This window comes from Tursiops truncatus, chromosome 13, assembly GCF_011762595.2.
Source record: "Tursiops truncatus isolate mTurTru1 chromosome 13, mTurTru1.mat.Y, whole genome shotgun sequence".
NCBI classification, from domain to species: Eukaryota; Metazoa; Chordata; class Mammalia; order Artiodactyla; family Delphinidae; genus Tursiops; species Tursiops truncatus.
The window spans coordinates 39,975,766-40,002,715 of NC_047046.1; the positions used below are offsets into that span (position 1 = coordinate 39,975,766).

A 26,950-nucleotide genomic window follows, 5' to 3' on the forward strand; every position below is an offset into this window, starting at 1 on the left:
ATTTTTAATATTCTGACTTTTTTAAAAACATTTATTTATTTATTTTTTAAAAACATTTATTTTATTTATTTATTTTTGGCTGCGTTGGGTCTTCGTTGCGGTGCGCGGGCTTCTCACTGCGGTGGCTTCTCTTGTTGCAGAGCACGGGCTCTAGGCGCGGGGGATTCAGTAGTTGTGGCTTGCGGGCTCTAGAGCGCAGGCTCAGTAGTTGTGGCGCACAGGCTTAGTTGCTCCGCGGCATGTGGGATCTTCCCGGACTGGGGCACGAACCCGTGTCCCCTGCATCGGCAGGAGGACTCTCAACCACTGTGCCACCAGGGAAGCCCAGCCCTCTGACTTTTGATCATACACTGAAAGTCTTAAGAAATGCAACGTCTAAATCTCGAGTACCTTCACTACTTCTGCATTGTCGACAGGTTAATAAAGAGATCTTTAATGTAATCAAGGCAAACCGTATGTATTGGGTTGGCCAAAAAGTTCGTTCATGTTTTTCTGTAACATCTTACAGAAAAACCCAAACGAACTTTCTGGCCAACCCAATACTTAGAATGACGCTTCTCTCCTTTTCCTCGATGTTTCCAACATTTGAATTCTCAGGATCAGAGCAGCTCAGCTGTGCTTTCTTCCATTGTTTCTAAATGACAGTAAAAGGGGCCTCATAATAAAATGTATGTGAAGAAAGGCACGTCTGTAGTTTTGTTTTCCTGCAGACGAGCGAGGTTCACCATAGACCAGAGGAACTTCATAAATTGGCTCAGAAACATCTGCCACCCATGTTTTACCTCTTCTCGGCTTCCTGTTGATACAGTGAGCTTTCCCCCTACTTAATCAGCATGAGTTTTTTCTCCTTCCAACTATGTAGGTGATTGGCTAATTTGGGGGTTGAAATAATGCGTCAGAATAAATTACTCACCCAGAGGCCAAAATATTGACATTACAGTCAATACATATATATATATGGAATTTAGATTATCCTTTGACTTAGTGGTAAATGATAAATGAAGCACACCAACAACATAGATGCCACAGCACCTTTTTCCAGGTTGATAAATCTTGCATCTTTTTGTCCTAAATTCCTCCAAATGTTTGTTTACGGTATTATTTGTGTATTTTTAGTTTTTCTTACAAGTTTAGAAAGCATTCACATTCACTTTGTTTTTTAAATAGTTTTTGTGATAAAGTAACATGTGTTACGTTGTAAAATTTTAATAAGTACCTAAAAGTAAAAAGGCAAAGGAAAATCTTCATTCTGCCGCCCAGAGATAACCCCTTTTAATATTTTTTGTATATTTTCTAGGCTTTTTCTATGAATAAAAATTAGTATTGTATTTTATCATATAATTTATATCAGTTTTTTCACATATCATGAACATTTTCCATTGTAATTAAGTAGTGTTCAAAATATTTAATGGTTACATAATATTTAATAATTTCTTTATTTCATAATTGTACATATATTTTGTTTCCAAGTTTTCACTGTTGTAGACATTCTTTTATGTTGATTTTTTTTTTTTAATTTATTTTTGGCTGCATTGGGTCTTCTTTGCTGCACATGGACTTTTCTCTAGTTGCTGTTGTCTGCGTTGCGGTGTGTGGGCTTCTCATTGCGGTGGCTTCTCTTGTAGTGGAGCACGGGCTCTAGGCACGTGGGCTCAGTAGTTGTGGCACGCTGGCTTAGTTGCTCCATGGCATGTGGGATCTTCCTGGACCAGGGCTCGAACCCAAGTCCCCTGCATTGGCAGGTGGATTCTTAACCACTGTGCTACCAGGGAAGCGCTATGTTAATTTTGGACCCTATAAAATCATTCTTTAGAATATATTCCCTGAAGTAGAATTTCTATGTCAATGGGAATGGACATTTTCATAAATTACCTCCATAAATTACATTCATAAATTACCTTCGTAAATTGTAAGCATTCCTAATTCTACTTGCAATATAGGAGCATGCCCTTTTATTTCCCTTGACTAATTGGTCTTTATGGCTTTAAATCCACTAACAGCTATTAGCTTGGGACTGGATTGTCAAAATGCACCATTTTGAAGAACTTCAAGTAGTTTGAATATAAAATGTCACACAAGCATTAGAATATTTTTGATCCCTCTCTGTGACCACCATTATCAGACTCTTGAAAGGAATCCATTTATAGGCATATAGTTTAAGAGAAAACAAGACATAGAAAAGTCATTCTAATGATCAAAATATATATGTATATGTAGAGAAAACGTATCTAACTTGTAAACTTGGCATACGAAGTATTTTATGTCGTGTTCACTATTAAATCTGCAGTGCTTAGCAACAGTGCCTGGCAAAGATACTAATATTTGTATAATCAGTGAATATGAGTATAAATGAATGAATTTATGGTAAATAGCCCAATTTGACTTTGCTAAATCATTGGCAACCATTTAAAACATTTTAAAGGGTGCTACCACTATGGGCTGTTCTAAATGCTTTTCTCATTTGGCTGCTTGGAACGAGTAGTGTTGGGTGTTTTCTGTGAATGTTTACATGAGCAAAAGCAATAATTTAGAGAAAAAACAGCCCCCCCCCTCAATTTGTCCTTATTTAATGCGCTTTGTCAGTTTGGTGGGAGTTCTCTCAGTGATAGCTATTGGGATTAAAGGATATCCAGATTATCAACGAACCTCACTTTCTGTATCCGCCATTTACATTTTATTTATAAAAGACCTGAAAACAACTACTATTTCCCGGATTTGCATCATATGAGGTATGAGATTGAAGATGGCACTACACCCAACGGAAGAGCGCTTCGGTTTGGATTTGATCCCCTGGAGTTTCCTGAGTTCAGCTGGAGAGGGTATGCTCAGATGACCTCGATACAGGTGAGCAGCCAGGAGGAAGCAGCCTCCGGGTAAAGCAGCCCATACGCTTGCCCACAGCCCTCTCAGCGAGACCCCCAAAAGGTGAACTCTCCCAAAACTGATTCCAGGACTCTTGTTCTTGAGAGGGTAGATGGGGTGCTGGGTAAGGTTGGATTTTAACTGATAAGCATATATATCGACTTCACAGCTTATTGTTGCTTTAATTTGGTCACCAAATCGGAAAATGAAGGGATTAAAGAAAGATGGCGCTTATCTCTGGAGACTTTTTATAAGCAGTTTTCCAGACGAAATTAGGCTATATTTTAACATGAGAGACATTTTTCTTTAAAGCCATTTGTGGAGAATAAAAATGAGTTAACTTAATTCCAATAAAGCCTGTGTTGCTGAATTTTGAACAATGCTTTTTTTTTAATTTTTATAACTCTGAATTACTGTATGAACAGAAACTAAGATAAAGGAGGAGTTTTAGACAGTGCTATTTAATTTTTCTTTCCCATATTTCTCCTGTCCTTCAGTCTTCTCTACCGTATCCATCTCTCTTGGTTTTGCAGTGGAATAATTAAGGAATTTACACATTGTTTACCTTTAGAACTTATACAACATTTATAACTGAACATTTCTTTATAGTCATTGAGTAGTTTTAGCCTCAGAATTTCTCTTTGAGGTTGCTCTTCAAGCTGTTTCTCAGTGGAGAAATTCAGAATAAAAGAGGCAAGTTGATGACGATGGTAGCTCAGTATGTGTCCTTAGCAGATCCAGGACTAGTGCTTGCTATTTCTAAATCAGGAAGCCCTTAGAGACACAGGGGCAGGGTCACAGTTCCCTAGGAGCCCCCATTGATTCTAATGTTGCTTCTTGCCTGGCAAAGTGCCCCATCTAAGATACCTTTCACTAACAGTACTTGGGATCTTAAGACACTTCACTGTTTTCTCCTTCTCCCCAAATACAGCAATTCAGTTTCTTTAGTTCTCTGCTTTTACTTCATTATTCAGAAAAAAAGCAGTGCATTCCACTGAGTCATAATAGGATGTGAATGACTAAGAGCCCAGTCAAGGTATATACCTCCTCACAGGTGTTTGCAGTTTGAAAGAATAGCTGGTTAACACAAAGGAATGCATTTCTAATGATGGATTTTTCTGTAAGTATTTTTAGTCAGAGGACTTGGGTGGTGTTCCCTGGAATCACCACTTACTTTACTTTACCACTTTACTCTGCCCTTAATACATTCTTGCATTTTTATTTTCTGATGTGGAACTAACCCTTAAAGATGAACTCTGTCAAACTGAGAGGGCCAGTTAGAGTTCCTCAGTGTGGGTCAGCTGCAACTCCTGCTTCCAGAGCAAAGGATTCTACCCAACGCCAGTCTTTATTGCCATGGATGTCTTGTTCAACAAAAGTCCCCTTCATTTCAACCAAAGGAGCTGGAGGAAAGACCTAAAGAACTACTGGTTTAGAAATTTCCACGTTTCATGAACTTTCCTTGGGCCACAGCTGGATCTGGGCATGTGGTCTGTGGTTCAGAATTGAAATAGTCTAGTGTCTCCTTCAAGATCATGGGCCCAGCAACACTTACAGAGCATTGTGTTGGCAACAGGACCTGGGGACCAGTGAGACCCCCTGTCCCCAGCAGAGAGCCCACATTCTTCTCAGACAGGGACTGAGATAAATTCCATATGATTTAGCAGGCAGATTTTAGTTACATCTAGATTTCATCGCTAATGTGTTTGGGATCTTATAACCTCTCCTTAGCCACCACTGGTTTCTGTGACTGTTTCAGACGTTACGTATGTGAAGTGGACTCTGGAGTGCTCTCTCTCTGGGGCTGGTGGTGTTAAATAACATACTTTCTTTTCCTTCTGTTCTGCCTTTTTATTTCCCAGCTAGGGGTGGTTGCCCCGTCACTGTTTCTTTCCCTGAACTAATCCATCTAACATTCTGCTCTGTCTGCCTGATTACTAAAAGGTCAAAAGAGGATCTTGGTTGCTGAGGGAGTGTGTTTTCACTGAACCTTTAATTGTAAGTGATTTAAATTTATTGGCTGACTTGCCTGTGTTCATCTTCCACAGAGTTAGTCACTGGTGTTTGTTGAGTGGGTGTGAATGTGTGTGTATATGAGTGTGTGTGTGTGTGTGGTTTGACTACAAGCTCAGTAGTGAAACTGGAATGCCATCCCTGTTTGGCTAGCATGTCTTTTAACCAGCTGTCTCTTCTATACTTTATGGGCTTTTGGTATTTTTCAGAATGAAGTGAGGATCGTGTTGAATGTGGGGAAGTCAAGTCTCTCCTTGTTTTGGGTTGTTCTGAGATATGTTAACCCTGGAGCTGAAGCAGTATCTGGCCGTGTAACTATTTATCCTTCCTGGGCTGAGGCAGGTGGGTAAATTTCCAAACCTCTTTTGGATAAAGAAGTGATTAATTAGTGAAACATTTTCTCTAATTTTCACAAAGTTGATCTCTTTAGAAAACATGAAGCCTGAGATGTCGTCTGATTGGGACACAGATGCCCTGTCCTTTGTACCTTTTCAATCTCTAAATGCTCTGAATATTTAAATTTTGCTGTTAAACTTGTTATTAACTGTCATAAAAGAAATCAGTGTAACAACCTGTGTACCTTGGCTGAAACCCATCGGTTATGATGTCACCACAGGGCAAAGCGAATTTATAACTCATTCAGGTAAAGTGGGTGTCACCTTTGTGGTGTTACTTGAGAGCCCCTGGCCTACTGCCCTAAATTCTCCCATTGTTTCAGGCAAACCAAGTAATTCAAGGAGAAATAGGTGAGGACAGGCATTTTTAAGATGAATGTGGTAAAGCATGAAGCCCAAGAGAGCTCCAGGGAGGAATAGGCCAACCTCATTCAGGGGTGAGGGATTCCTGAGGGCAGACGAGGAGCCACAGTCAGAGGGCAGAGCTCACCACAGTCAGGGATGAGGCCTGGAAGTCTGTTCTGCAAGGAGTGAGGGCTTCCGCTAGTCCAGGAACAGACTACTGGGAATTCCACAAGAACACAAAACGGCGCCAGTGGAAATCTAATTTAGGTGCGAATTTTAAGCGCCTTCGTGTAGTATCCATGGCAGAGTCGGACTTGGGGAAGAAATGATGTACCCAGTTGTGTCAGCCAAGCTTGTAAGGCTGGAGGCTGATTAGACGGTAACTACTAGGAAGAACCGGCAGGCTTGCGTTATCATTTACAGAGGACTTTGGTATCCATTTCCTCACATGATAAGAACTTTGTGAAACCGAAGAAGGTTGAGGAGAAAACAGCTGAGAGGCATAGTAAATTTTCTAAGCACACAGCTGGTCCTTGTAGACAAGACCCAATCTTCAGACCCCAAACCCTTTCTTTTTTCTCTCTCTTTTTTTTTTAACATCTTTATTGGGGTATGCTTGCTTTACAATGGTGTGTTAGTTTCTGCTTTATAACAAAGTGAATCAGTTATACATATACATATGTTCCCATATCTCTTCCCTCTTGCGTCTCCCTCCCTCCCGCCCTCCCTATCCCACCCCTCTAGGTGGTCACAAAGCACCGAGCTGATCTCCCTGTGCTATGCGGCTGCTTCCCACTAGCTATGTATTTTACGTTTGGTAGTGTATATGTATCAATGCCACTCTCTCACTTCGTCCCAGCTTACCCTTCCCCCTCGCCATGTCCTCAAGTCTATTCTCTAGTAAGTCTGCATCTTTATTCCCATCCTGCCCCTAGGTTCTTCATGACCTTTTTTTTTTAGATTCCATATATATGTGTTAGCATATGGTATTTGTTTTTCTCTTTCTGACTTACTTCACTCTGTATGACAGACTCTAGGTCCATCCACCTCACTACAAATAACTCAATTTCGTTTCTTTTTATGGCTGAGTAATATTCCATTGTATACATGTGCCACATCTTCTTTATCCATTCATCTGTTGATGGACTCCCAAACCCTTTCTAATGGACCCACTGCTTCCCAGGGGACAATGCCATCAGCAGTTTGCCCTCCGTTAACTCAAACAGTTGGAATACATTGTGGTTTGTTTTCTTGTTCTCTGGGACACCTTTCCTAAGGCCCCATGTCTGAGTCAGGAGTCCAGTTGTGTATTTATTCCTTAGTAACCTATGCCTCCTCCCAGATGCCACTGTCCACGCTGTACCGTATTTTCTTCTGGTCTGCAATCCACCACCTCCCCTGTCACCACTGTCAGGGAGCACAGGCCATGCTGGCTGTGTTCACTGCCTGTTCCCCAGAACCTAGTTCCAGCCCTGACCTATAGTGGGCCCTGTAGATGTTCGTAGAACAGGAGAGTGAATGCAGGTATTTGGAGTAAACATTTCTTCTAAAGAAGAAGCCTTCATTGGACTCCGATGCAACAGTTTTGTTTCTGAACCTACTACAGAAGGTCCTCTGTTTGTTTAATGCAGAAGAAAACATTGCATCCTGAAAACAAGAGAAAACCGAAACTTTTTCTTATTTCAAAATGAATGCCTGTTCTTCAACAGAAATTAAAAAATTTTTAATTACATATAAACAAACAAGGAAAATAATAGTTTAATATCTAATGTTATATACTGAATACTTACTATGTGCAAAGAACTTTTCTAAGCAGTTTACATGTTTTAATATACTTAATAAATTTAAAGATTACAATCCCAGCATAGATAGCCACTGCTAACATCTTATCAGTGATATCTTTCTAGTCTATTTTATACATAGATACATGCATTCATGCAATTGTTGAAAATAAGATCAGTAAATCTGATCAGTTCATATGATCAGTAAACTCTCTGAAACCTTTTAAGATGTCAACTGAATGTTCAAGGCTGAGTATCTAAAATCAATACACTGGCTGCTAGAAAAATGCCCTAAGCAATTCTTTTTATTTCTGATAGATGCTGCTCAAAGCAAAGAGACCATCTTCCAGCCGAGTAAGGAGCCGGCCTTTGTCACCGTGCCCGGAAATGGTTTTGCAGATCCATTTTCAATTGTGCCAGGAACATGGATCGCTTGTATTAAAGTGGAAGGAGTCCTCCTGGTAAGAGATGGTTCTGAGGGGAGATTCTTCCCCTCTTAGAGATGGTCCATCCACAGTGACCCACAGTGACCAGAAGGTAGAAAAATCATAGCTGGTTCCCTTTTAGACACAGGAACCTATGGTGACATTTGCCCTCACATGACATAATGACATAGGAGCCAACCTAAAATAGCTTTTATATTCTTCCAGCCAGCTTCTCACGGGCTAAAAAAAAAGAACTTTTTTACTCAGAATGACTCAAAGATATTAAAATAAATGCACAACCTTTAGGAGCATATGTCCCAGCCTTTCAAAAGTTTCTTTGGGGTTTTTCATCATGAATCAGAAGGGCGGTAAGAAAAAAATTAACCTCTCTGGGACCTGTGCACAATGAATCAGAAGGAGCTAGAGGAAGAGAAGACCCTAACATGAGTGAAGTTCTTGGTGGTGAAAAGCGAAGGGAGAGACGAAGAGCCGGTGCCTCTCTGTGACCTGCTTCCTGCCTCCTTCTGCCTTGACTGTGGCAGTAGCATCATCAAACACTGCCTTGGACAAAGAACTCTTCATCAGGGGAAGGGCTGTGTCCTCGCGCATTGATAGAATAGGCAGAGCGGCCAGGGGAGTTGTAGGGATGAAACCTGCTATTTCAGATACCCCTCTTTGATGTCTGCTTTCGCTTATAGCAAGTTCTTTTCAAAGTAGTCTTTGGCAATACTTGGTTTCATGCACTCAGAGTGGAAAGCAGAAAGCTTTTCCTTCGGCACAACTCTTTTGATTGGCTAAATGAGCAGATCTCAGGCAAGTCCCTTAACTCCAAGTCTGCCCCATACAGTAGAGACCATGCTTATCCATGGTCCAAATCTGAGATCTTATAATGTGAAGATTTCAGCTGTTCATTCAGTCCCTATTTTTCTTGCACTTCTTGGTAGAAAGGTTTGTTGCTTTACTAAAGTTTCTGAATGTTTCACAGATATTAGACAGGAGGAAGAGGAAAATTCCATTGAGTCCAGTAACAGGGCACAAAGTTGGACTAATGGAAAGAAGAAGTTCATGGTAAAAGTTACTGCATAGGCATGGAAGAGTCTTCATGACCTTTAGCCACTGCAGTTGTGTCATAATTCATATGTATGCTTCCATATTATGATCTCATTTTCTCTAAAAATATTTTATTGAGCACTTATTATCAACCTTTACTGTTTTAGGATCTTTGGGACCATAAAGTAATGAGGAGATATGGTCCCAACCAAAGGAAGCTTACTAATAGAGCAATAGCCATTTAAAAATTAATATTAGAGAAATGTAAATCAAAACTATAATGAGGTATCACCTCACACAGGTCAGAATGGCCATCATCAAAAAGTCTACAAATAACAAATGCTGGAGAGGGTGTGGAGAAAAGGGAACCCTTGTACTCTGTTGGTTGGAATGTAAATTGATGCAGCCACTATGGAAAACAGTATGGAGGTTCCTTAAAAAACCAAAAATAGAGTTGCCGTATGATCCAGAAATTCCACTCCTGGGCATATATCCAGAGAAAACTCTAATTTGAAAAGATACGTGCACCCCAATGTTCCTAACAGCATTATTTACAATAGCCAGGACATGGAAGGAACCTAAATGTCCGTTGACAGATGTATGGATAAAAAGATGTGGTGTATATATATATATATGTATATATATATATATATACACACACACACACACACATATATATATTTTTTTCCAATGGAATACTACTCAGCCATAAAAAGAATGAAATAATGCCATTTGCAGCAACACAGATGGACCTAGAGATTATCATACTAAGTGAAGTAAGTTGGAAAGAGAAAGACAAATACCATATGGTATCACTTATGTGTGGAATCTAAAATATGATACAAAGGAACTTATTTACAAAAGAGAAACACACTCACAGACATAGAAAAATTTATGGTCACCAAAGGGGAAAGGGGGTGGGGGAGGGATAAATTAGGAGTTTGGGATTAGCAGGTACAAGCTACAGTATGTAAAACAGATAAACAACAAGGTCCTACTGTATAGCACAGGGAACCATATTCAGTATCTTGTAGCAAACCATAATGGAAAAGAATATGAAAAAGAATATATCAATATACATCTGAATCACTTTGCTGTACACCAGCGACTAACACAACACTGTAAATCAACTATACTTCAATTAAATTTTTTTTAATTAAATTAAACCCCACTCAGATAGAAGCCCGCTGAGCCCCTACTTTTCCTCTCCTGTACATTCTCCTCCTCTCTGCTGTAGACATATTGAGGGCTGTGAAGAGACAGAAGCCTCATGGCCCGTGTACCAGTCTCTCACCATCGTGGCAAACATTCCCTCCCTTCTTCCCTCGGCAGATAGTCAGTGATGCCAGGATTTGCAGAAGCCCAAACTCTGCCCTTTCCGGAAGAGCTGCTTCTGAATTCCCTCTGTGGGATCCACGTGGCACCCTCAGTGGAAAATGTTCTTCCTGTCCTGACCTAGGGCAGGCAGTGGGCCAGTTTCAGGCTATGATTTACCGGGATCGCAAAGCATCACTTTTTTACACGAAGCCAGGAGAGCGTTACTCTGGTGTGGGAATAAAAAGCCAGAATACATGACCTACAACTCAGGGTTCTATAGGGATGAAGACAACCAGCCTGTCAAAGGAATGTCTCATCAATTGACAGGTTATTACTGTCTTTATTTCTGAATTTATTAACAACCCAGAAGAACCGGTAAAACTTCCCCTGAGATTTGAAAATAAAAATGTTTGCCTAAGGCGCTTATCTCCAATGATTGAAGCTCCCGTGAGGGGTTGCTTTGTGTGTTCCGGTGAATCAGGGGGCAGAACAAAGTAGTTGATGTGGACAGTGTAACTAGAGTGCTTCACTTGGTTATTATTAGTTTAGCTACTATGTGTAGCTCTCTTATGACTAACGTACGGCCGCCCTCCTAATGAGTAATCGTCCTTTCGGTCTTTATTTCCTAGGACTACCTGGTACTGCTCCCCAGGGACTACTATGAAGCTCTCTCATTGCAGCTGCCGGTCACAGAGCCGTGCGCCGACGTAGGCCCTCCCCGAGAGAAGTTAGTATGGGCAGCGGGTGCATTGTCGGGGGCCTCTAACTCAGGAACCTTGGGTGCAAGGATTCTCAGTAGGCTTCAGGGTCACGACTTAACAGAGTGCTCTGGTTAATTCCTTAATTGTGTTTTTTCTGTGTGGCAGTGACTGTCTTTCGTGTAAGACTCACAAAGTACTTTGCACACGGTTTCTGGCGCCTAAGAGTGACTCACCCTCTCGCCTGAGGAAGTGGCGATGCATGCCCAAGTAATACCCTCAGGGTCATGCATCCGGTGAGGGGAAGAGCTTAAAAGGGTGTCTAGGTTTGTGGACCTTTGCTTCTCCCATTCCTCATGCAGATGACAATGGACCACCCGATTCCTGTAGTCAGCACTTAGTAAGAGTTTGTTGAAGAATGATGAGTGAATGAATCAAAGACGGAAAGCATAAGAGCCCCGGGGATGCACTGTGATGTTCTGTGTTCTGTTCTCGGTCGTAACTGTCGTATTTTATTGTTGTTGTTGAAGTTGCTTGCTTTACCAGCACTTGCCAGTGACCCGATTCCCCTGTGCCCTGGCTTCTGAGGCCAGACACTTCCTGCTTGACGGGGAGCCAAGACCCTTGGCAGTGAGGCAGCCCATCCCTGAACACCCAGTCATGGCGGACCTCAGTGGGAGAGAGGTGGGACAACCTTTTCTTTACTGTCAAAACTATTATTACTTCCCAGTCCGTCTGCTGAAAACCCTTAGCTGCGATTGCTTCTCACATTCAGGGGAGCCTGGAAGACTTCCTCAGAGGTGTTAGTTAAAGGTGTGCTGAGTTCTCTGATTCGGGCTGGGGCTGGGTGGTCCAGCCCACTGAACCATGAGAGGGCTAGTCTCTGAGCACATTCTGCAGTAGATGTGGTGGGGAACATGGACGACCACAGAATCCTTTCCTTTTGATCCTCTGGGCTGATAAGGGGGCATCCTGTTCTGTCTGATTCAGGGCAAGATCTCTCTACAAGGCTTCCAGAAATTACACAGCTTACCCTCAAAGGATACAATGCTCCCTGACTGCTCATCACCTCAGGCTAGGTGATTGGTAGCAGCTGAATTCCTTGAGCTCATAATCTGGAACTGCTACTCCCAAAGGGACCTCCTTCATGGCTCAGAGGACCGGTTAGTACAGATCTTGGCATTACTTTTCTTCCGGGAGTTCTCTAAGCCTCAAAACAATTTAAGACTACACTGTTTTAAGATTGAGCTAGAAGTGTTGTGTATCAACAATTAGAACTCATTACCTCAAAACGAAGACACTGAAAAGAAAACTTCCTCCACAATATTTCCATTCCTTACTTTCTACAATGTTCTCTGTTTCGTACCCTTGAGGAAAATGTTTATTTGGGGGATTAAATCTGTGGAATGAAAATACATATGGTACTCTCACTGACCATTTAGATGTGTACCTTTTTGTAAACTACATTCCTAACATTTTCAAGGTAGAAGTTATAGGATTTTAAGGATGTTTCTTAAATTTAGTCTTCATTTCATTTTATTTTATTTGAGTTTTTATTTTACAAAAATATATACTTGTTATAAAAAGTAACACAACATGCATAAAGAAAAACGAAGCGATCTTACTTCCTCTCCATTCTAATATTCAGTCCACTGTCTCTCTCCCTACCCATGCTCTGTGTGTATACAGATGCATATACCTGCCTACGCATATATACAAACGTGTGTGTGTGTGTGCATGAGCGTGCGTGTGTGTGTCTGTGCGTGAGCGTGCGTGCGTGTGTATGTGTTCCCCACACAGCAGGGAGGTACAGTTGGGAAGGGCTGATCTCCAAGAAGTGATGCTGATGATTCATCAGGAGTTGTTCCCACCTCTGACTTAGCCCAGAGCCACAGCACTGAGCTATTCTATTTGCATGATGCACAAAACTAAGCCCTGGGCTGTCCAGTTTTATTTAACGGTCATTTTTACTGTTTTATCTGAGGGCTTACACACTTGTGCTGTCTGATGCAGTAGCCACTAGCCCATGTGTCTATATACATTTAAATTAATTAATCTTAAGTAAAGCTAAAAATTCAGTTCCGTGGTTGCACTAATCACATTTCAAGTGCTCAATAATCATATATGTCTAGTCGTCACCCTATTGGACAGCACAGATTACAGAATATTTTGCCATCACAGAGAGCTCTATAGCACAACATTAATAGATCGCTGTGCTAAAACTCAGAGACAAATGGAGTTAGAAGAGGTCTTAGGAATCATCTGATTTCCCTTCCTGTGAAAGAATTCTTTCTACATTATCCTTGTCAGATATTTATTCATTTATCCTCTGTTGAATACTTAAATTGATGGGGGACTCACTTCTTCTAGAGGTAGCCTAATCCAGCACCTGTGGTACCTTCTGATTCCCAGTTCTTTGGATGCAACCTGCTTTCCTTTCCTAAACCTTTTGGCATCATCTTTTTATTTTTTTGTATTCTGAAATTTCATAAGGATGTGCCTTGATATAGGTAGTTTCAGCCAGTGTGCTGGGCTCTCGGCAGACCCTTTTAGCCTAGAAACTTCTCTGGGAAACTTTCTTGAGTTATTTCTTTGATAATTTATTTCTTTATCTTTCGTCCACCTTTCCAATCTCTTTATCTAGTTTTATGTTTTGGGAGATTTCCTAGATTTTTTTCCAACCCCAACCCCAACTCAACCCTACACACACACACACACACACACACACACACACACACACACACACACACACACACTTAGGTTCCAACTTTCTTTGGTCTGTTCAATTAGTTAACATCCATTTGCTTTCTAGCCTCCAAACTTTTGTATATCTCTGGTCTGTTCTTTTCCTCTTCTCAATCCTCTTTTCTTTGTGGGTTTATGATTCAAAAAATATTTACTCTTATTTTTGTGGATTTCTGAGAGGGAGAATCAATAAATATGTGTGCTAAATCCAGTATGTTTAACCATAGGTTCTAAGATGGACTTCTGTTTGTGATATTCTGAAGTTTTATTACGATATGTTTAGGTGCAGATTTATTTTTGTTTATTAGTTTAATACTCAAAGTGCACTTTCAATATGAAGAGTCATGTCTTTCATCCTGGGAAATTATCAGTTAGTATCTCTACAGGTATTACTTTGCTGCTTGTCCTTACATCTTCTTTTCTGAAAGTCAGACTGGAAGAATGTTGGAGCCTCTCAATCTGTCTCCAGACGGCTCTTTCGTATTTTTATATCTCTTTGGCTCTTTGTGATGCTTTCTGGATGACGTCCTCAAGACTCTGTTAGAATACATGAATGCTCTGTTTCACTGTCTCCAGTCTAGATTTGATTCAGCCTACCAATTCCATGTAATTTGTACTTTTAGTCTCAAAAAATTTCTCATTGGCTCTTTCTCATATTTACTTTTTCTTGTTTCTCTGCTGCCAATTTTTATTTCATAGCTTCATTTGCTTTTCAAAGAGGAGTTACTCTATTGATCTTTTTGAATATCTGAACACCCTTGGAGCAAGGTATATTTCAGAATTCAGAATTTTTAAGATATTAAAATGATAACATACATGCATAACATCTATAGTGGGGTCCGGGACAGCACCTTGTAATCAAACAGGTTAGTATTTCTCCAATGAAAAGCATGAGTAGGCACACCAAGGGAGATACATGAAGACTATATACATGGACTTATATCAGTTCAGGTCAGATTTTGCCACCAAGTGTTGCCTGGTTAGGGTTAGGTTAGGTTTTGCCATCAAATGAGTTACAAAAACAGGATTTCCTTTTCAGATTTGGGGGGTTCCAGATAAGGGACCAGTATACTTATTTTAAAGCTTTTGTCAGACTGTTTCATAAAGTTCATTTCATCTGAAGTGAACTCATCTTCAGTTGATGATATTGTTGCCTGTCTTTCTTTTTCTTTTCTTTTCTTTTTTTTTTTTTTTGCGGTACGCGGGCGTCTCACCGCTGTGGCCTCTCCCGTTGCAGAGCACAGGCTCCGGATGCGCAGGCTCAGCGGCCATGGCTCACGGGCCCAGCCGCTCCGCGGCATGTGGGATCTTCCCGGACCAGGGCACGAACCTGTGTCCCCTGCATCGGCAGGCGGACTCTCAACCACTGCGCCACCAGGGAAGCCCTGCCTGTCTTTCTTAACATTAGATTTCTTTATGTTGTGGAGGCTTATTTTGTTTGCTTATTGGCTTACTTTGAATGAGAGGTTCTCTTTTATCTGTCTTTCTCCACATCCATCTCAGCCTAGTAGTTTTGCAGTGTCTGTCTGGTCCTCTGTACCCTTAGCCCAGAGTGAGGCATTATGACGTGCCAACCTCCATTATTGTGATCCTGGGTGTAGTACAGATTCAGACACTGAGCCAGTGGGTGCTGAACTCAGTTCTTGGTCATGAGGCCTCATCTTTGATCTTCGGTTCCCAAATTCCACAGATTTTTATAAAGCTGAAACCCGGGTGGCAGATTTTCAGCAATTTTTTCCAGCTTTTCATGATTTGAAGGAACCCTCATCCTTTGGCTTCAAAAAATGAGCCTGGATCTGACCACTGTCTCATAGGAAGCATGTTTAATTCTCCTTACTCTGCATATGCTGAACTGCTGACCCCAACAGCCTGCTTCCAGACCTGAAGCACCAGAGGACCACGCTATTTGAAGTTTTTCTTTTACTTATGTTCCATTATCTGTCTACTTTTAATCCCAAACATAATTTTTGTTTTTCTATTAAAACATTTTATCCATGGTTGCTGTGTCTCGGAGCAGATGGGGTACAGCAAATGTGAATTCCTGTGCCATCTGAACTGGAAGTCACCCTACATTTAAAAAATGCTAAATTCTATCCTATTTTGATGAAAACCCTCCTTCCCCCTCCCACAATCCTTCAGCCACTGCTCCATAACTCTTCACCCCTTCAAAACCAAGAATTGTCTAGACCCACGATTTCTAATTGTTTACCTTCCACTCACACCTCAAATCACACCACTCTGGCTTTCACCTCCCACTCCATTAATGTTTTTCTTTTTTGTTTTGGCCAAGGTTTCCAGTGATACCCTTGTTGCTAAATCCCATGGATATTTTTTCAGTCTTCATCTAGTCATCTACTTAACTTCTCAGCAGCTTTCAGTACTTGTTGAATACTCCTTCCATTTAAAAACACTCTCGGGACTTCCCTGGTGGTCCAGTGGTTGAGAATCCATCTTGAACTGCAGGGGACGCCGGTTCAATCCCTGATCGGGGAACGAAGATCCCATGTGCTGCGGGGCAAGCAACTAGAGAGCCCGCATGCTGCAACTAGAGAGCCTGTATGCCACAACTAAGACCCGATGCAGCCAAAAACAAACAAACAAACAAAACCACTCTCTTGCCTTGTTTTCCAGAATTTAAGAGTAGTCTGGGTCTCTTCCTGCCTCTCCGGCCGCCTCCTCAAAATATCATTTGCGGGCTTATCCTCCTCTGTCTAGCCATTAAATGTTAGAATTTGTTGAGACTCAGTCTTGGCCCTTGTCTTTTTTTTGTTTTGTTTTGTTTATTTATTTGGCTGCATCGGGTCTTAGTTGCGGCACATGGGCTCTGTAATTGCTGCACGGGGGCTCTGTAGTCGCGGCACACGGGCTCTCTAGTTGTGGCGCACGGGCTTACTTGCCCCGCGGCATGTGGGATCTTAGTTCCCCAACCAGGAATTGAACCGGCATCCCCTGCATTGCAAGATGGATTCTCAATCACTGGACCACCAGGGAAGTCCCCTTAGCCCTTGTCTTTTTACGCTGTAGTCTCTCCCTAAGCAGTCTCGTCCATGTCTATCATGTTAGGTACCAACTCTACACAGACAACTCCCAAATTGGTATGTCCAGTCACACCTCCCCTTTTATAGGCAGAGTAGCACAGCCAACTTCCTTCTTGACATTACCTCTTAGGTATCTCAGAGGGATCTCAAATTCCGTCTTAGTGTTCCCTACCTAAGTAAATGGCACCCCCATCCATCTAAATGCACAAACCAGGTTTCTCAGGGTCATGCATGACTTCTTCCATTCTCTCCCCCACCAAAGCCAACCCATTCCTGAGTGTACTCCCCAAACTTTTAAAAATATTCTCCACTTCTCTCCATCTATCTTTCTTGCCCAGTACCCCGCCATCTTTCATAAGGATCTCTGTCGTAACCTCCCCATTAGCTCACCCACATCAGCTTCTGCTTATTGCATCTCCCAGCTCATTCTCCATACTGTAGTCAGCATGCTCATTTCGATAGAAGTATCTACTCATCACTGACTTTCTCACCCCACCCTCACACATACACAGTTGGAACGTTACAATAACATCTTATTGCTCGTAGGATAGAGACAAAAATTTGTAATGTCCTCTAAGGTTGCCCCTTTTACCTCCCAATTTTATCATACCTCCTCTTGCTCTCTGTTCCTTGTCACTGTGGCCTACCTTCAGTCACTTGGACGTACATTATAGGCTACCCTTTATGTTGTAGGCTGTTCCCTATGCCTGAATGCTTTTCCCTCCCCGCTTGGTCTGGCTGTCTGTTCCTCGTCCTCCAGCACTCAGCTTGGTTGTTGCTTCTTCAGGGAAGTCTTCGCCTCCCCCCTCATCTTCCTGACTAGCCCAGGCACCCCTCTTAGCCCTTCTTCAGAGCATTTGTCATACATGTAATTTCACATTGCATTTGTCCAGTTATCTAATTATTTGATTAAAGTCTGTCTGAGGGCAGAGACCAGATCTGTCTTGTTTACCATTGCATGTCCATCACTTTGCTGGTGGGCAGAGATAGAGTAGGTGTTTAGTAAGTCTCTGTTGACCAAATCATTTTGAATCCTTACTTCGACATCAGCAGGTTAGTTATCCCTCTTAGCTTTGTGTAAGCAACAGATTTGATACATTCACCTTTAATGTCTTTACCCTGAAACACCGGTAACTAGGTGAAGACAGTCTTGTGCCATAAAATGGGAAAGATCCCTCCAGAGTGACACTGGTTTCGTTAAAGTTCGCTTTTTCAAAGATAATAACTGATAACAAACAGCGACAGTAGGGTTTCTGTTTTCCATCATTTACATCTTTTGTCTGACTTGTCAGAACCCATTATTACCATCAAAAATACATTCAAAACCCTTCCAACAAGTCTTCCAAAAATCAACCCAAAGGACTCAGAGTAGGAAGAGTAAGAGAAATTTATCATAGAGAATAGAGTGCTATGATAGAACTGGCAGCCAATGATAACTCCTGGGAGAAGGCTCCTCATTGGGCTGTGTGTGTTCCATGGTGGGGTGAAGACAGACAAGCCCTGGTTTGGAGGTGCCCAGGGGAGAGACGCTGGCAATAACCTCACCACACGGACCAATGGCAGCGGCATAGTTCACTGTAAGACACAGAGTGGAAAAGTGGTGTGGGTAATCCACATTTTCTCCCTGAGGGAAGTCTTTCTGTTATTTAAGTGATAGAAAAATCACTGTGGAAAATGGCAGCTGTGGGCTTCAGAGCTGTACAGAAGGAACAGTAAATGTGAATTTCCCGAAAGCAAGGGACAAGAGGATTTTAATTAAGCGTGGTGGGCCTGCGCTTACGGGCCGAAGTGGGTTAAACTGCTAAGGAGTGTAGTTCTAATATTGGCTCAGGCATTAAATATGCACATACACTTTGATCCAGCAATTCTAATTCCGCTTCTAGGAATCTTACAGAAATACTAGCATAAGGATATAAATACAGATATAGATTCAGATATATACATAGATATATAGATATAGCTAGATGATCATATAGCCTTATATGTTTTAGGAAAAATTAGAGACAACCTAAGTGTCTATCAATAGGGGATTAGTTAAAGAAATGATTTTACATTCCTACTGTGGAATGGTAGGCAGCCGTTAGAAAAATGAAGTATATCTGTATGTACTGGTATAGACACACTAAATACTGCTGAGTAAAAAAAAAGTCGTGGCGAAAAGCAAGAACCGGAGTTGTAATCATCGTGTATATAGTGCTTACAACATGCAGATACAGTTTTAAGAGCTCTTCACATATTAACTCACTTAATCCTCATAATCTTCAGAGGCGGGTACTACATTATCCTCATTTTTACCCAGGGGGATCCTGAGGCATGCAGATGTTAAGTAGCTTGTTCAAGGTCACACAGCTGGAGGCACAGTGATTCCAGACTGCACGCTCCTAACCACTAGGCAGTGTCAGGGGTGGGTGTGCTTTATCTGTAGAGGGCCAGGTAGGAAGTATTTTCAGTTTTGCGGCCCATATGGCCCCTGTCGCAACTACTCAGCTCTGCTGTGATGGTACGAAAGCATCCGTGTTTGCCTGCAGATTTTCTTTTAAAAAAAAAAGTACATATGTATGTATTGTGCATTTTCAGATGTAGAAAATGGTTTGGAAGTATGAAAACCAAGCTACCATTAGTCATCTCAGGAGAGGGGTGTGTGTATCACTTTATATTATTTGCATTCATACAAGTCTCTTTTTTAATCAAAGAACAGTTAAAGAGCTTCAAGGCATAGTTTCATTCCTTTCATCTCCCATTGGAAATTCCTTTTTACTTCAAGTTTTGGAGTATCTTTGGCCTTGGGAAACAAGGCAAATATATGGGTAGGAGGAGTAGAGGCCCCTATAAGTAGGGTTGCCAGATTTAGACAATAAAAATGCCAGATGCCCCAATAAATTTGAATTGCAGTTCAACTATAATTATGTGTTACTTATCTGCATTTCAAACTTAACGGAGCGTCCTGTATTTTATTGGGCATCCCTACCTACCACATTTCTTAGTATGATGACATATAAAACTCCTCCTGGGGTCTGCTCAGCCCCAGTTTCACCGTTGCCTATGGAAACGCATCCAGTACATCTCACATCTGTCCACTTGGGCTCTCCGACAGGTGGAGCTGCGCCTGCAGCTGCGGGTCCCGAGGGTCGGCCACTACGTGGTCGTGGTCGAGTATGCCACGGAAGCAGACCAGCTGTCTGAGGCCGACGTGCACGTGCAGGGCCCCGGGGCTGACCTGGCAGGCCGGGTGAACATCTACAGCTGCAAATACAGGTAACCATCCTGCCTGGGCGAGTCCTCTGTAACTGGACAGGCAGGAGGTCAGCTGTGGGAACTTTAGTTTTTATCTAACTTGGAAAGTTGTTTCCTTTTGGAGGCTGAGCTCGAAAAGCAGCAGGGGGGTAGTTGTGCGAACCAGCATCTTCCCCAGCGTGGTTTCAGAAGGCTTCTCCGTAGGCAGTACCTTGAAAAGCTTGCATTTTCTTGAAAAGCTGTATGTTCTACTTACCATTTTGTCTCAGATTCACATGAAGCAGCACAACCATTTTGCTTTACTCTGTGTCACCCTATGGGGGGCAGTGAACTCAGGGCTCTCCCCTCAAACACCGTGTAGAGTACATGGGTGCCTGGCACATTCTCCACTACTCCTGCCTTCACAACACGCCCTTCAGAACTGGGGATCATTAATGTTGATCGTCAGGTGAAAAATAATTTGACAAAGGAATCTCAGATTCACCCTGACAAAGTTCATCTCTTCCAAGAGCGCTGACAAAGGTTTATTAAAAATTGTTTTCTTTGCATAATGTTTAAAGATGTATGCAAATGTTCAGAGTATACTTTAATTAAAGAATCAGTGCAAGGGATGTTTCCCATGAAATTAATTGTAGAATAAATGGCACTGGAAGGCAGAGGCTCCTGAGAGGGCAGGGGGGTGATAACTACAGTGAACCCTCCCAATTCTTGGCCAAGACCTTGAGCATTTTATAACCTCTATGTTTATGTGTTTTTTGTCAAACCCAAGATGACTTGAGGTAGTTGGACATTTTCCCTGTTTTGCAAATTAAAGAACTTATGAAAAATGTTACTTTTGGTAGCTTAGAATGGAAAATTTTATGAGACTTGATGAAGCAGTTATTAAATTAATATCACACTCTTGGCAACCCTACAAAATAAACTGTGAAAGTTTCTTTTCAAAACCTTAAAAAATCTAATCTTCCCGTTTCTCTGGGGTGATGCTTAAAAAAAGAAACAAAGAATGTAATTATATATGCATTTTTAATAGGAACACCAGATGGCCCAGAAAAGTTCCCTAGAATGTTCTGTCATTTTCTGAAAATACTAGTTTCATCTATAGGTGACATCAGCCACCACTGGGATGTACACTCGCCCCCTGAGTCCTGGAGACTGTTGGCCACAGCGCCTAGGGCATGGCTTCTCCATACCCCATCCATCCAAGCCCACCCTCCAGTTCAGCTCTCTGACCCCTTCCACCTTGCAGATCAGGGCTTGATCCCTGCTCCACAGTGTACAAAGTGGAGATGGCCCAGCAAACAGGAGGAAACATTCTTAATGACCTTCATGACTCTTGACTATCTCAGAAGAGGTTGAGACTATCTATGCCAAGCAGAGGAGTGATTTCAAAACTAAAGAAAGAAAGAACACCCTGCCAGGGTTCCGCGAGCCATAAGCATTGTTTCAGGACCTTTGTCTGAATGGTGTTTTAAGGAGAGAAGTACATGATATTCTGCAGATCACTTAGGCTTTGGACGTGGCGACAACACCAAAGTTCTCAATCATTAGATAAGACAATACTGCATTAGACTAGGAATTACTATTATTGTATTTAACCACTCCTAGGGAAGTCCCATGGTATCTTTTCACTTGTCTAAAGTATTTCCTTTTTTTCTACTTTGCATGTCATGTGGATAAGTGAAAATGACCAGGCTGCAAGTAATAGAGTCCAAAAATACGATGCAATTGGAAAATATTTGACCCATAAAAACCTATTTCAACTGACAGACCCTTTCAATATGGCAGCTTCTCCTGCTGAGGTTTGAACCTTTCCCAGCATTTCTCAAGTGAGGTCTAACTATGTTGTTATAAAACAATATCCCAACAGAAAAGTAGTGGTGCTCGTAGGAACACCACTTTCCAAAATAGTGCTGTGATAACTCTGAAAAATCTGATCTGCCCTCCGTAAGAGAGGTGATCACTAATGATTCAATCAATCCAGTTATTACTGTTAGTCTACTCTTAGTAAGAATTGAATAGAGGATAAAACTCAATCTAAGGGAGTCACTTAATATAATCACTTGATATATTTAACTCCCAGAGTTATGGTTGAATCCAATAGAAATGCATTTTAATTGACACATGTATTCACACCCACACACATGCACAAAAGGGAAAAGAAAACAGCTATTTATTGAGTTTCTAATGTATGCCACAAACCATGGCTCTTTGTACACTATCTCATTTTAATTCTCGCCTCAAAAGTATTACATTAATTATTTCAAACGTTTTGCAGAGATGGTCATTTTCTTTTCGTATGTCTCTAGTTCCAAATTATATTTATAGACCAAAAAGTTGCTACTTTAGACGATGAAGTCGAAGCATTCCTCACATAATACTTCCTTTATGGGTTTTACTACGAGGCTGTATTCTTTAGTTCAAAATCTTTAAATGTTCCTGAGCTCTGTATGTCCTCTGATGCCGTGGAGGGAAGGAGCACCACTGGTAGAATGAGGAAGGAGCATTAGGAGGAACAGACTGAGCTTCTAAAGGCAAACTCGGACCTTTTCAGCCTCATTACTGACGCGGCATGAGATGGTCATTGTGAGTTCAGGAGGCAACTTTAATCTCCAACAGTACCAATGATATTGGTAAATTTCCAAGAAGGCTGTGTCTTAGACATTACTGGCCCTGGGGCTCTTTCTCCAGATGACCAAACCAAGTATTATAAAGCTGGGTGGAGGGCTTCCCTGGTGGCGCAGTGGTTGAGAGTCCGCCTGCCAATGCAGGGGACACGGGTTCGTGCCCCGGTCCGGGAAGATCCCACATGCCGCTGAGCGGCTGGGCCCGTGAGCCACGGCCGCTGAGCCTGCGCGTCTGGAGCCTGTGCTCCGCAACGGGAGAGGCCACAACAGTGAGAGGCGCGCGTACCACAAAAAAAAAAAAAAAAGCTGGGTGGAGAAGGTGCGCAAGGCCGTCAGCCCTGAGAGGTGCAACTCAGAGCTCAGTGGAAAGGTTCTTTTTCCCCTACTGATCATGGGCTGCATCCCTCCTAAACTCCACCTCCAGGGAAATTCATTGTCAGTGACCTGGTTAACAACAGGAGAAACTGAAGCGCAATCAGCAACTCCACAGGGCATAAAGTGAGGGAGACCAGGGGAGTAAGGTTAAGAAAACTGTTTCCTCTTGTAGCGTCCTCTGCCGGAGCGCTGTGACCGACAGCAGGAGTCGCCTTGCTGTGTACGAGCTGTTAGAAGATGCAGACGTTTGGCTCAAAGCACGGATGGCCCGATTCCTTCTGGTATGCTTCTGTTTTGACCGCTGAATTTTAGAAGTATTTTTATTGGTAACCATGTATATTTTTTAAAGCTTATTAAAGTTTTGGCTGGGTTTGTGTTACATCTATAAAGTTAACCTGCAGAGAATTGCCAGTGTTATGATGTTTATTTTCCCATCTAGAAATCTGTTTTGCCTCTTCATTTGTTGGAGCCTTTTCTATAGCATCCAATAAAGTTTAGTCATCAAATTTGAACACATTTCACAAAACGCCATTTCATTAATTTGTATTTGTTGTTACTATTATGAATGAACTATCTTTTGCTGTTATGTTTCCTAGTTTATTATTGCTGGTGTATAGAAATGCCATTAGTTACTGTTTATTTCTTTCCACTTTACTATTTTATTATGTCTATTAGCTTCTTGGCAGATTCCTTCAGAATTTTCAAGGTTGTAATCACCTGGTATTTTTTTCCAGACCATTGTTACTCAATTCCAAAAAGAGTATTTTCAATTAATTAGATATATACTATTTTTTTTTTTTTTTTTTTTTTGCGGTACGCGGGCCTCTCACTGTTGCGGCCTCTCCCGCTGCGGAGCACAGGCTCCGGACACGCAGGCTCAGCGGCCGTGGCTCACGGGCCCAGCCGCTCCGCGGCACGTGGGATCTTCCCGGACTGGGTCACGAACCCGCGTCCCCTGCATCGGCAGGCGGACTCTCAACCACTGTGCCACAAGGGAAACCCAGATATATACTATTAAGAGTTAAAATGCCAGCTTTGGCAGATTAAATACCCTTTTAATAGCATAACTTAAATATTGAGAATTGTGATGAACAGTGGCAGTGGGATCTGGGCTAGGAAGGGGTGGTCAGGTTTACAATAAATATCTCAGGGAACGTAAGATTATCTAAGCATGAAGCAACTTCCTGATACTGCTAATATTAAGCATGTATCACTCTGGGAAGTGCCAGGCCAGCCTGTTCTAGTATGTTCTAGATATTCGTGCTTGACAGTATTAAAAATGTTGCGCTTTCTCTTAAGAACTATCTGGAGTTTAGTTTTTAAACATTATTATATAAACTATATAATAATTTAAGACTTTTTAAAATGATGACTCTTTTTAAACATAATAAGTCAAGTGAATCTTAACCTCTTCATTTTTGGAAATTATAATGGGGCTGAACGTCCTTCTTTTAAGCATAAGTTTGCCCTTTTTGAAATAGTCAGATGTCATTCAGAGTCAAGGCTGACTGGAAAATAAGCTCTATGAAGGCAGGAGTGTGTCCATCTTGGTCTTGCAGAATCCCACCGTCTCAGTGCCTGGTATATAGTAGGTGTTCAATTAAAATTTTGTTGTTACCGAATAGCTTTGTGACCAAGCTGGTAATAGTTTTGATTTAAAATAAAAGGTATTAAGTTAATGACTGAATTTCTTGTGTGACTCAGAAACTAGCTCTGGAGACAGAGCCCAAATGTGCCTGAGATACAAGTCATCCTCTATTGAAAAGGATTGTTTGTAGCAGGAGCAGCCCTCTTTCTGAACAGCAGGCTCCCTGGTTGCCCACCACATCCCTGCCTCTCCCTGCCAAGGGGTCTGAAGAGCCAGCATCGGCCCAAGGCAGGAGAGAAAAATCTGTCAAAAGTCGCTGACAGAGAGTTGTTTTTGAACTTTCACATAATTTTGTTTATTCGTATAATTATTCCAAGAGCAATTTAGTCAGTGATCCTGCATAATAGTAAAAAGGATTTGTTGGACATAATGATGCCAGAGGGAGTGCTCGCCTATGATTTTTACTGCTTTACAATAATAGTTATAATGCCTCTGGATGAATTCTTAACGGCTTTTTGTTGTTGTTGTTGTTGTGTCTTTGTTGCTGTGTGCGGGCTTTTCTCTAGCTGTGGGTGTGCAGGCTTAAGTAATTGTGGCGCACGGGCTTAGTTGCTCCACAACATGTGGGATCCTCCCAGACCAGGGCTTGAACCCGTGTCCCCTGCATTGGCAGGCAGATTCTTAACCACTGCACCGCCAGGGAAGACCTGAACAGCTTTTTTAAAAGAATGTGTTTGGCTATAACCTTGACTTTGCTGATAACTGGGACATACCTTCTTGTATTTGCTCGACAGCATCAAATTTGTATCATACCCACTGAAGAATTCTCAGTGGAATATTTGAGACCTCACGTCAAATGCATTGCCAGTTATGGGAGATTTGTTAATGAAAGGTAATGTGTTTCCTTCCTTTATCCCTTGTCTGTGCTGAGTGATACTTAATGCTTTTAAGGCTGTAGATTTATGTTTGACTTCAGAAGTGATCACAGGCCAAGGTGCTAAAGGCTGGTGATGCATTAAAAAAAAAAAAAAAGAGCTAAATCATTCATCCCAGCATTCTTTCCAGAATTCCATCATATCAGGAAGCTGACACAACAGCAACTGGGGGAAATGTTTAAGCCTCACCCTTGAGGGCAGTTACTCTGAAGTTCTATTCTGAGCCTTCGTCAAGACTCAACTTTGTTCCAATCCTTTAATCTCTATGTCTGAGATTCCTCATTTACAAAAAACATGAAAATAATGACCCATCTCACAACTATGTTATGAGAATTAGCTAACCAATGATTCTTGGGATTTGGGGAAGGTTGTTTGGATGTAGGTTCAAAAATAATTTATGGATACAGTCATGACATCTTATGCATATGGTTGAAACCACCAAGACAATGAAATCTGGCTGTGCCTAAAAGAAATGATAGGCATGTGTTCTCTTTGTTTTTGTATAGTTTTATATCAACATTGATGTTTAGAGGTGAATAATAATGTTTCATTGCATTGATCTCATTTAACAATGAATTTTAGTCCTAGGGAGGGAAGTTTTAAAAAGTTTCCATCTAGCTTACTTTCCTTCAAAATTAAGATTTTTTTTTTTCTGTCTTAGCTTATTGTATTAAGGGGGCAGCCGGAATACACTTGGCCAGTCCGGAGCACTGAGTATGTTTGTATAAAGATCGCCACAGGCTGGTGGTTCTCTGGATCCTTTTGACGCTTAGACTCTGTCTCTTCACCGGGGGACAGTTCTTCGGGTTTTGGTTATTTTTCAGTATTCTCTGTTTCAGCGCCACCTGTATCTCCTTGGTCCCTGAAACTCCTCCGACAGCATTAATTTTGGACGTTCCGAGTGGTGGGTCTTCCCCTCTCCTGCCCCAGGACCCTTTACCTTCTGCTGACGCTCTTACTGGAGTCACCTTGAAGGCCCCACAGGTAGGGCTCCCCCTCAGTGTGTTGCTTGTAAACCAGTGGTTCTCAAAGTGTGGTCCCAATCAGCAGCGTCCCCATCCCCAGGGAACTTGTTAGAAATGCAAATCTGCAGGCGTCACCCCAGAACTATTGAATTAGAAACTCGGAAGAGGGGCCCAGGAATCTGTGCTTTAACAAATCCTCCAGGGGATTTGGATGCCCCTAAAGTTTGAGCACCTCTGCTCTCAACTGTGGAGAATCCCAGGCATGAGGCATCCGGTTAATCCTGTCTGTGGCCGCCCCATCCTGACGCTCCTTTTCCCTCCTGCCTCGCTGTCTACATAGTCATTTGGCAATTTTTCATGAGCCATCTTAGGATAGGTCACATTTTCACGGGCTACTGCTACTTAACGTTGTTGAGTCATTAATTATCTTCCCAGATCAGAACAGGAGCGCTTTTAGAACTCTAACAAATTTTTTGCGGCCCCAACTTGTAGGCAGGACATTCCCAATAAACACATATTGATCAATCATCTAGAGCAGAAAGGTGAAGTGTATGAAGGGA

At 41.9% G+C, this 26,950-nt stretch overlaps 1 protein-coding gene across 10 annotated transcripts in view; it reads left to right on the forward strand.

Annotated features, from left to right (window-relative positions):
- The window catches only part of LAMA3 (laminin subunit alpha 3), a 241,787-nt gene that overhangs the window by 107,305 nt on the left and 107,532 nt on the right, over window positions 1-26,950 (forward strand). For all 10 annotated transcript variants that reach the window (XR_004521554.2, XR_004521553.2, XR_012325354.1 and 7 more), the window contains 9 exons: window positions 2,688-2,844; window positions 5,085-5,217; window positions 7,715-7,857; window positions 10,818-10,915; window positions 11,417-11,570; window positions 19,764-19,924; window positions 23,075-23,183; window positions 25,285-25,382; window positions 26,265-26,409. Coding sequence is in view for 7 of the 10 variants with exons in the window: in XM_033837630.2 (XP_033693521.1) it covers window positions 2,688-2,844; window positions 5,085-5,217; window positions 7,715-7,857; window positions 10,818-10,915; window positions 11,417-11,570; window positions 19,764-19,924; window positions 23,075-23,183; window positions 25,285-25,382; window positions 26,265-26,409 (1,198 nt within the window). In the remaining 3 variants the exon portion in view is untranslated. The remainder of the gene's footprint in view (window positions 1-2,687; window positions 2,845-5,084; window positions 5,218-7,714; window positions 7,858-10,817; window positions 10,916-11,416; window positions 11,571-19,763; window positions 19,925-23,074; window positions 23,184-25,284; window positions 25,383-26,264; window positions 26,410-26,950) is intronic.